Source organism: Myotis daubentonii, chromosome 18, assembly GCF_963259705.1.
Source record: "Myotis daubentonii chromosome 18, mMyoDau2.1, whole genome shotgun sequence".
In the NCBI taxonomy this organism is placed as follows: Eukaryota; Metazoa; Chordata; class Mammalia; order Chiroptera; family Vespertilionidae; genus Myotis; species Myotis daubentonii.
Genome location: NC_081857.1, coordinates 29,460,090 through 29,470,682, shown reverse-complemented (window position 1 = coordinate 29,470,682; position 10,593 = coordinate 29,460,090). Strand labels below are relative to the sequence as shown.

General features: G+C 49.8%; 1 protein-coding gene across 4 annotated transcripts in view; it reads right to left on the bottom strand.

Annotated features, from left to right (window-relative positions):
* Window positions 1-641: 641 nt before the first annotated feature.
* The window catches only part of KCNN3 (potassium calcium-activated channel subfamily N member 3), a 142,471-nt gene continuing 132,519 nt past the window's right edge, over window positions 642-10,593 (bottom strand). For 2 of the 4 annotated variants that reach the window (XM_059675535.1, XM_059675537.1), the window contains exon 8: window positions 642-9,165. In XM_059675535.1, the coding sequence (XP_059531518.1) occupies window positions 8,869-9,165 (297 nt within the window). In that variant the 3' untranslated portion in view covers window positions 642-8,868. The remainder of the gene's footprint in view (window positions 9,166-10,593) is intronic. The other 2 variants (XR_009449946.1, XM_059675536.1) reach the window with 2 other exon arrangements.

The following is a 10,593-nucleotide window of genomic DNA, read 5'->3' as shown; positions in this document are numbered from 1 at the left end:
GTCACCACAGAAGGAGAAGACCTGTGGCTAACAGAGAGCCCGACTGATGCAGGCGACTGTATTGCTGTGGAAAGGCAGGGTGCAGGAGCCCAGCAAGCTCACCGGGGCCCCCTGCTGGTCACTTGTCCTCCTGGGTGCGCTAGTGGAAAGAAGCAATGCTTACAGCTGGTGGAAACCCCATCCCCTTGAATTTAGTCTGCCTCCTGCTGACAAAACCATGCGCAGCATGGAAAGGGAGGGCCCTTCTGAGGCTGATGTATGCCAGCAATCGCTCACTAGACTGAACAAAATTTCTGCGGTTGCGTTAGGGGGACCACAAAAATGGGTTCTGATGAAATTACCAAGCCACTGTGACCACTTTTGTTTGTGCGCTCCCGCCAAGGGGAGTCAGAGTTGCTGAAACAGAAAAACAGTTTCCCAAAGGAAAAACCAGTGTCCTCTTTGTTGACCTGAGAAAGTTCACCACAACTCCATTCAAAACCTTCAGGCACGTGACTTTTTTTTTTGTTTTTGTTTTTAATATCCTTTACCTTTTTAATAAAAAGTAAAAAACAAACAAAAAAATACATCGATGTCCTGAATCGAACCCCTCTATGTAAAGGTCTCACTAAACAAATAAACATAGAACCAGACAAAAGAAATGGAGCTGCAGATAGCCATATAATATATTATGAAGCGCTTATATATGTATGTATATGTCATATATGAGTGTGCGGGTATATGTGTGTGCACCTATGTATGTACACAGATGTAAATATTTGCCTACATACGTCACACACACATATTTATACTGACCTCTTTAGATTGAAGTCCAAGGCACTTTTTACAATGAACAGGTTAAAGCCGTTAACTTAGAACATAACTGTTTCTGGGTACATATCGATCGATGGCGCCAATATCACCGTTCGCACCTCTCCTCGCTCACCTCGGAGTGTCTCCGGTTGGTGTAAAGGGGACGAGAACTGGCTTACGAAGCGATTAGGAATGTTTCTAGCTGCGAAGACGAACTCCTCTGGCTAGTTTCCTCTCGGGAGGAGGGTGCCCGCTGCGGGGATGCTGGCCCCAGGGAAGGAGCACTGTGTCTGCACTGTCCTGGGCAGACCTTCCCGGACCCGCCCTGCGGGGCCAGCGACATTCTGATGGCCTGGCCAGCACGGGCTCAAACGAAAACCCTGAAAAGGGGCTGTGAGGGGGCTCAAGGCTGTGCAGTGAGCATTTACAAAACTGAACTGGAGACAGACCCTCTCTCTGTGTCCACCGCCCAAGCTCTGTGTGGCCTCAAGTGGAATTTTAAGGTGCATTTGTTTTTATCCTGATGATCACACGGGACCGTAACGCCATCAACTCATTCCGCAAAAGGAAGAAACGGTTTGATTTTCTGACCCTTAGTGATGCTGGTGACCATTGCTGTGGGCGAGGCCGGTGCTTCTCAATATTCAGTGTGTATGGATCGCCTGGGGACCCTGTGAAAAGGCCGAATTCGGTGCAGTGGGCTGGCGTGGGGCCTGAGACTCTGCATTTCCAACAAGTTCCCGGATGGGGCTCCTGCCTCTGGTCTGTGGCCCACACTTTGAGTAGCAATGGTGAGCATACAGCCATGTACCTGAATTCTTGTTGGGGCGGGGGCTTGGCGGGGGGGGGTCTGCTTTCCCCAAATCAGGAATGTGTGTTGGTTTCCTCAATCTAGATGGAGTCATAACTCTGAGGGGGAAAGATTAGAATGTATTCACTTACTATGCATGCAAAAGCCTTGGTCTGAGGAGCGCTAGAAGGGAAAGCAAAAAAAAAAAAAAAAAAAAAAAAAAGACATTTCAGTTCTATTTAGTAGCAGAAAAATATAAAGAGACAAATCAATTACCCCCAGTACATTCATCAGTCAATTATAAAACAGAATAAACGAATCCCCCTTGCCCAGGGAGTGAGTAACCGGCTGAAACAGGTGCCCTGGCGTCCTGATGGCTTTGATGGAGCTCAGCCTAACGTGTAACTGAGAAGCAGCGCAGATGCGGAGTGAATGCCGCCCAATCAGAACAAAATGTGTGCTAAGTTAGGTCTCAGCTGCACAGGCAGGTGGAAGCTGGGCATTTAGAGATTTGTCCTTCGGATGACACGAATCACTAACCTCAGCCAGCCCCCAGCCTTAACTACATTGAAGCTCAAATAAATGGAGCTCTGAGAGGACCCCAGCCCTTTTTTTTTTTTTTTCCAGGAGGAAGCCTGCTGCTTGGCACTGTCAGCATGCCTGTGTGGGTTTGCAGAATTTGGGCAAGGAGGAGACAAGCGCACCCAGCGCAGTCTGCCCTGGCGCCGCTTGGTTTGCAATGTCATCCCAAAGTGAGGGTGACAAGTGAGGGGCCTCCGTGGGGGGAGGCCCGTTGCTTCTGGGGAACCTTTGTTCTGTGACCAACACACCGTGTTTTCATCGAGTGCCCCGTCATTCAAAGGAGGGGAGTGAGAAATTCTCTGTGTGTCTCAACTGCCGTGTCGGAGGAGGAGGGCAACGGCCTTCGTAGTTGCTTACGAAGAGACTTTCCCCCAACATTTCCCGTAAAGGAAAACATCTGGATGGAACCCTCTTTCCTCCCAGCTGGAGTCAACTAGTAGGAAAGGAAGCCTGCCTCTTTGCTGATCTTGCTGCACAGGCCCCCCCCCTCTCCCCTCTGTCCCTCAGGAGCTGCGCTCCACACGGTGGGTAAACAGCGGGGACCTCGCTCCCCCCAAAGGTGCTCCCAACTCCGGAAAGCCCATCGGCACACGGGGCTCAAAGCGAGCCCTGAGGAGGTGGGATTCCGGGCCAGCGTTTACTCCGACACAGAGAAACCCAGAATGCCTAGAATTTTGAGTCTTTTGTGTCACAGGAGAGCACGACTCTTCCCGACGCCCGATTCTGACTCAGCCGAAGGAAACACTGGCTGAGTTTGAGGCCTATCGTTCACGTCATGGGGCCTTTGAATTGACATAGAAAGAGCCTGCTCTCGTATTAAACTGGCTCTGCACAGCGACTAAAGGAGTAATGGCTTTTAAAAAAATCTCTTCTGGAATGGCTTGATAGAATTTGGGGTAGAATTATCCTCCTAAGCCCACAATAATGTTCTCTTGTTTCTAACAGTCGGGTCTCGGAGAATGAGGCTATGGCAGTTCTGTCGGCTGAGGGCCTTGTTCTGGGGCTCGGGCAATCACTCGCAGGGATGTGTACTCAGAAACAGTCATGGGGAGAGCAGGCCGACACTTGACCTGCCAAAGACTAGTTGGATACAAAATGTTAATGGAAAGTTACAATATATTTTGTAATATAGCAATATATTTCATATTTAAAATAAACTGATATGCTTTCTCCTATCATTAAAAAATAGCAAGCAGTACAGAGAGGCAAGATGCAAATTCATAGTGAAGCTCAGCTGATTCTGAATATAAACACTTCAGTTTCTGAGTTTGCCATGAAAACGTTTCCTCCATGAACATCCTGTCAGTCTCTTCTGTCCTTCGCTTCTGGTCGGTGCAGAATGAGAGTCTGGGGCCAACGCTGAGTGAGTTGCTGTGCCTTTAAACACTGTGTCCGATGAAGGTGAATCGGCCTTGGTTGAGATTCAAGAACTGAAATAATCCGACACGGTTAGAGAACGCCATTTATTCCCTGTCCGCCTGGGAATCTGGATGTGGGCTGTTCCAATCAGATTCGTATTTGATTTGTCATCGATTTTTTTTTTTTTTGGCTATAAATTCAGCATCTCTTTGGGATCCTCACTTCAGGTTGATATTAAATTTTGTGCTTTTCCTCCATCAGCCTGGCTGGCCACAACGTCTCTTTTGTTTGTTTCAACACATGGTCTGGGTCCAAGGGGACCGCTTCCAGAATGCGATTCTCAGGTGTGTCAATGAGTGTCACAGGGCACTTGGCACCTAGATTGGAGGTCATACGTTGAAGATTGGATCATGGTTTTGTTCAGAGGGAACTCCAGTTTGTGTTTGGGCGCTTCCAGTAACGGTGTAAGAAAAAAAAGATCACAGTTATTTCCCCCTAGCCTAGATGAGACTATACCATCGCACGGAATACTGTTTAACAAGCTTCCATCTATGCCAGTACATAGCTACATATCCCTTGCCTGACAGGAGTTTAATATTCATTTCTATTCATGCAACCTGGCACAAGCCTGCAGGACGAAGAGCGCTCACCTACGTTCTATGCCAGAGGCCGACAGTGACTATTGCTGTCCTGGAACACTCCTTTCTTAGTGGGGTCAACAGCCGCGTTCCCCATGATTACTTTGGTGGCAGCAGAGAAGGAAGGGAAAGTGTCCAGAGCGCCATCAAGCTGTCTGACTGCAGGGGGAAGGGAAGGGGCTGTTCCGCGCCTACCAGGAAGCCACCAGGTAGCTGTCTAAGGTACTGAAACCGGACGCAGCGGAGTCCATGGGGGACAGCAAAAGGACCACTAACGGATCCTTCATCTGCTTCCCAGCAACTTCCAGGGACGTAGAATGACTGGATGGAACTGGGGACACAGTTTAGGATTTAAAGGCAGTAACTTAAGAAGAGGAGTAACCTGCTGGTAGTGCAAGGCTCTCATCGTGGCCCAGGTGCGGTGCTGTGATGGCAGGGCAACACTGATGCGTAATCGGGGTGCACTGCTTGTCGGGGTGCACTCTGAAGAGCAGAGAGGTCCCGGAGCTGTGTGCTCCTCCTATCTCTCTCCCTGCCTAGTTGATAGATAATAATGACTTTTTGGTAACTCCTGATTGCCTTCAGCTGTCACGTCAAAGGGTGGGCTAGATAGATTTGGTTTGGCTTGCTGTTGATGACAATAGTGGTTCCTTTTTTTTTTAAATCGATTGAATACCTTGTACTTAATAACATTAACTAGTGTCTTCATTTTAAGTACAGATAAACTGAGGTATGATGTGGTTCTATGAATTGGCCAAAGATGGGGATCCAGTGTTAGAATTTTATTCTGATTCTGAATCCCCAGTTTTCTTCTTTTTCTACGATCACTCACTTACAAGGACATTACTGAAATCTAAGGGGGAAATCCTCAAATATATGAAAGTCATTATTTTTTTCCACCTGGTGCCTTCTTATCCTTAAATAAACAATAGCTTGCAGTTGCTCGGCACTTTGGAACTTACTTGCACATACTTTTCCTCCACCTCCTAAGTCATGAGATTGCTGTTACACCACTGGTCGTTGCTGAGGTCACTAGTGAGTGATGACTCAGGGCCTTGAGCCTCTTGCTCATTTGGGTCATATTAAGCATTTCTGGAGATATGAACTCATGAAGTTACATATTATGAGGGTTGCGAGAGCGGTTCATAGATACCTTTTGGCAATTTATTCATGATGATCCTACGTCTGTGGCCTTTGAGCCAAAGGTGATTTCCATTTGGACTTCAATCTAAGGAGGAGTGAGCCCCTAGTCTGGTATGAGTTACAACTGATGCTATATCCTGAAGTTCCACTGAGATTAGTGGTCTTAAAGTATCACAGTACATCCCTGACTTTACAGTACATGAGGCTATAATATGGCTTAAGCGATGGGGGTAGAGGGGGGAAGTGGCCCTGTGTTGTTTTTTTTTCAAGTGTCTAGATATTTTAGGAAACATTAGGGTACTTCGACCTGTTACTAAGTTATCACGAAGGTTATAGTAGGGACTCTGCACTGGGTCAGCCTTCCAGGAGTGGACAGAACTCAACCAGTTCAGCATTGGAGGGGATCGTAACGCACAGTTTTTACATAGAGCCAATTCTTGAGCAGATCATTAAACCTCCTCCACCATCAAACTTGAAAATAAGGAACAAGAGGGCATGGTATGAGAGTCCACCTGCCCTCTTTCCCCCTCGGCCTGTGATGCTGAAGCACAGTGGGATTAGCCAAAAGACTGGCTGTGAGAGGAACACCCGGGTAACATACCCTGGATCATCCATACCTAAGTCATCGGGGGTTGATTGTCCTTGCAGGAGAATGGGTAACTTCCCACATCCAGCTGAATTACTAGCACAGAGAAGCAGCCTTCTATTTACCAGTGCAGGATCAACATGCAAATTTGATGACTTTTTTTTTGGGGGGGGATTAAGTATTCTTTTGCCAACAATAAAATCCATCCATAGCTATTGCACTACCAATAGGTCAAGGCATGCTCCCAATGCCAATGTGTTTCTAGGATGCCAGTGGCTCCTGCTACTGGAAATAACTCCAACCACACCCTTTACTAGTGTTGCTAGAGTGGTCTTCCGTGCTCAACTAAGTGCACAACATTCATGATGGATTACAGATGATTTATCCACAGACTGGGTGGGTCAATGATGGTCTGTGCACACCTTGGGGCAGGGGGAATGGCAGTGGAATCTTGCACGTCATTTACTTGAAATGAAGGATAAATTGCTATTTGTGTGCACGTGCACACACACACACACATACCACAGCACTGAGCAGAGTGGAAAGGGTGAATAGGAGTGAATAGTTGAGGGCTGTAGGTTAAATGATCAGAGTTGGCACCCTCAACTTGACCTGGCAGTGGTCCTTACTCCGTGAAATGGAACTGATGCTTTAAAGAGACTGCATGGTCATTTCACCTGTTTACACATGGGTTTGTCTGTTCAGCTGAACCGTCACTGAAAGCAGGAGCACCATTCTTAGGACATGAAAATGGAGAGAGATCCTTCCGAGAGTCAATAGTTAAAAGGACAAGTAAAAACATAAAAAGCCAACAGCAAGGGCGGCATCTGTGTTGTGCAAAGCAACCAATGAGAATGTTCAAAGGGATTATCGAATAAACATGAGACCATGAAAGGAACAGCAACACCAATTAAATAGGTTAAAAAAAAAAGTTTAGCAAGAGTGGCCTCAGTTTGCCCTGGCCAGGTGGCTCAGTTAATTGGAGCGTCATCCTGTACATCAAAAACGTTGCAAGCTCAATCCCTGGTCCGGGCTCATATGGGAGGCAATTGATCTCTCTCTCTCTCTCTCTCTCTCTCTCTCTCTCTCTCTCTCTCTCTCTCTCTCTTTCTCTCTCTCTCACTTCCTCTCTAAAAATCAATTAAAACATATCCTCAGGTGAGGATTAAAAAAAGAAGAGTGGCCTTAGTTCTAGAGTCATCTACCTTTTACTGGTTCCCTTGTCTCAGGAGACCAGGCCAGTCCGGCAGAAGGAAAGCCGGCCCAGACAGAACACGGCCTCCAGAATGGCGACGGCGTCCTGCACAAAGCGAAGCCCAGCAGGGCAACCAGGACACCCTTTTGTTTCACCCTAAACAGGCAAAATGCTCCATGCAGCATCCTGTAGCTCCCCACGGGCAGACGTCAAAGGCCTCAGAGTGAGAAAGGGATGAGTAACACGACGCTTCCACATGACAACTGCTACGTGTGGTTGGTCACGGAGCTGTGGAAATGTTTTGCTTCCCACAGGCCCCCTCCTCACAACACCTGTCCCTACACTGGATGGCAATGTTTCTGAAGTCTCTTGGAGTTGGTGAGATATTAGAATAGTTTTCGCACCAAGGTTAACATGGCACAGTAGGAACAGGCTACAGACATATCCATGTCATCTCACCTGACCCACAAGGTTCCCTAAGGGTTCCCTTTAATCTCATAATATTTCATGTGGAGGTGATTTCGGGTCAGGTAGGAGGGACCCCATGGGGCACTTGACCCCTTTGTACTCCTAACATCTGGACCTGGAGACCTGTTGCTGGATACATCTCGCTGAGCGAATCCCCAGACAACACGTCTATTTACTCAAGTGTCATTGGGTCGCCCCTGCCTGTGCCTGTGTAGACCCCGTCCCCCACATGCACACCCCTGGTCACGTGCTCCATAGGAACATGACTCGTTCGGATATAAGAAGAAAACTCTGCAAAGCTGTTATTTTTGGAAGACTGCTTATCCCTCCAGAATGCCAACAGTTTTAGCTTGGCATCCTCTCAAACCCAGCAACCTGGTGCACATCCAGGATGAAGCAACCTGTATTGTGTCTGAAGGGACCTGCATCTTCTGTGAAGCTCAGCATGTGGCCAACACCAGCAAGCTCCCTGACCGGAAAGCACCCACACTGGGGTCCAGACCAACTCAACACACATTTAGAGAGAGTGCCTACTGTGTGCAGCGGAAGGTGCCAGGCCCCTTTTCATTTGGGACAAGTTCAAAGACAAGACAAGACTTGGGTGGGATGTGGGATGTGTGTGTGTGTGTGTGTGTGTGTGTGTGTGTGTGTGTGCGCACACTCTTGCAAACACACAGGTTTATATGGGTATTGATATTGGATGGATGGGAAATCTGGCCTTTTATTTTTCTGGGTGTTTTTTTTTTTCCCCTCCATCTCAATTGGGCTTTATGATTGTATAAGGTTTGGGAGGAAAGAATGACTGTTTTTGGCAAGTTGTGGGCAGCTCTCTTTTCCTTTTGCCATCCAGCAGCTCCCTCAGACAAAAGGAAAAGAGAGAGGTGTGCTCGAGGACCCCAGTGGTGAGGAGCCCACTCCCCAAGCCTCACACGCCCCCTCCCCCAGCGGGACACCCTCTGGGCGGTTCACTGTTGGCCGCGTCAGCGCATGTGGCTCCCACTCCCGCTGTGAACACCTGAGATTGAGCGTGGATTTCTGTTCTCCACCAGCTCTGCAGCAAGGGCCCTGCCAGAGGTGTCGCTTCCTGTCATCTCAGCTTCCTGCTTCCAAGGAGAGGCACCTAAACAGAGATTAGATTTCTGGTTTCAAGGCATATCGAACCAAGCACGCTGAATGAACATGAGTTAGTTAAGTAGCTCGGACTCTCTTCTTTACATTCCCTGGTCTCAGCGTTCCTTGACGGCAAAGGGACCAGGAGAGAGCTGATTTGCATCTTAAGACCTATGGGTAATGCTTCTGGAGTGGGGAGGTTTATTTAGCAACTGCTCGAACTTGTGTACGGGGTCGGGAAGGAGGTGGAGCTGACCCCGATCGGGCTGTCGGAGAGTGGGGTGTGGGTGGTGCCCACTGCCACGCTGACGCCCCGGGCCTCGATGATGGCCGAGAGCAGCTGCTGCTGCTGCTGGCGCAGCGCGTCCGCGATGAGCACGGGCAGGGAGTTGAAGCTGGCCGTGAGGTGCTCCAGCTTGGACTCCAGGCTCCCAATCTGCTTCTCCAGGTCCTCACTCCGATCGTTGAGCTCTGTGATTAAGTCATACATGACGTTCTGCATCTGGAGGAGGGGCAGAGGGACGAGAGTCAGGGGACCACAGGTCATCACAGAGCAATCTGCAGTGGCCAGCGTGGAAACTCCTCCAGATTCCAACAGGAGTAACTTCCACTCCAGCCACGCCCGGCGTGGCCCAGGCGGCTGCAGCTTACTTTCCGGGAGACACGGAGGCTCAAGGGAAACGCTGGGTTCCCCTCCCCCCATTACAAAAGTAACGCATGTCCTATATAATAAAAGGGTAATATGCAAATCGACCCCAACGGCAGAACGACCAGAATGACTGCTCGACCAGTCACTATGAGGCACACTGACCACCTCTCGGTCCCTTTCCCTGGCTGGCAGGCTCCCATCACCCAATGGCGAATGGAGAACTGGGGGTGAGTGGCAGGGGATGTGGGCCGTGCCAGACCAAGGCCCCCGCCCCATTGGTTGCCCTCACACACAGAGGGCAACCTGCAGCGGGGGCAGGGACAGTGAGTGGGCGGGAACAGCCAACCTCTTGGTCCTCCTGCCCGCCTCTCCCTGGCCAGCAGGCTCCGATCTATCGTCTGATGGCAAACGGGGAACCGGGGGTGGAGGGTGGTGGGAGGCGGGGCTGGCTGCCGGCAGCCAGGGAAGATGGCCCTGGTTGCAGGCCAGGCCTAGGGACCGTGTCCGCACATGAATTTCGTGCGCCAGGCCTCTAGTTCATTATAAAAAGATATTAGAGAATATGTATAATGGGAAAGAAGCAGCCCTTTTTTCTTAAATGGAGAGTTCTCATATTATTACTCCCAACCTTTTAGTTCATATGGCGCTGGCCCCTGGTGATTAAAGCGACGCCAATGGTGGGGAGCAGATAATGTGAGACTTGGGAGCACACTCCCAGGTGCTCCTGAGGCAGCAAGGGCTGAGGGCCAGCTTGCCGGTCGCTCTGTGTCCTCCCGCCAGGTACTGTGGCTCCCGGGCTCCTGGTCATCTGCCAGTGACACCCTGATCCTATTTCATCAGAAACCTCAAACTACTCTGGAAGATGCAGAAACACTGGTGCCCTCAGGGGCCCAGGGAGTAGGAAATAAGGCGGGAGAGAGAAAAAAGGAGTAAAGGAAGGTGGCCAATATGAGAAACCAGAGAGAAGATGGGGGAAAGGAAGACTGAAAGCGTCTTCCTTCCAGCCGACGACATGCCCACAGGAACCGACTGGCGCCCAGAGGGGGGATGAAGGCCGGGCTGCCCTCACGCAGGACACTGTCCCCGGTGCCCTCGGAAGAGCGGGTGGCTTTGGAGTGAAAGTGCTTCCTCCATTCATTAGCAGTGAAGCACCTCCTCACCTTCCCAGAAGGTGCAAAACCCAAACACATCTGACCACAGGGCACCCCGGTGAGCGGGGCTGGGTCCGGCCCTGGGTCTCGGCCCCAGCGCTGCCCGTCGCCTGCTCCTGACCTCGGGGCA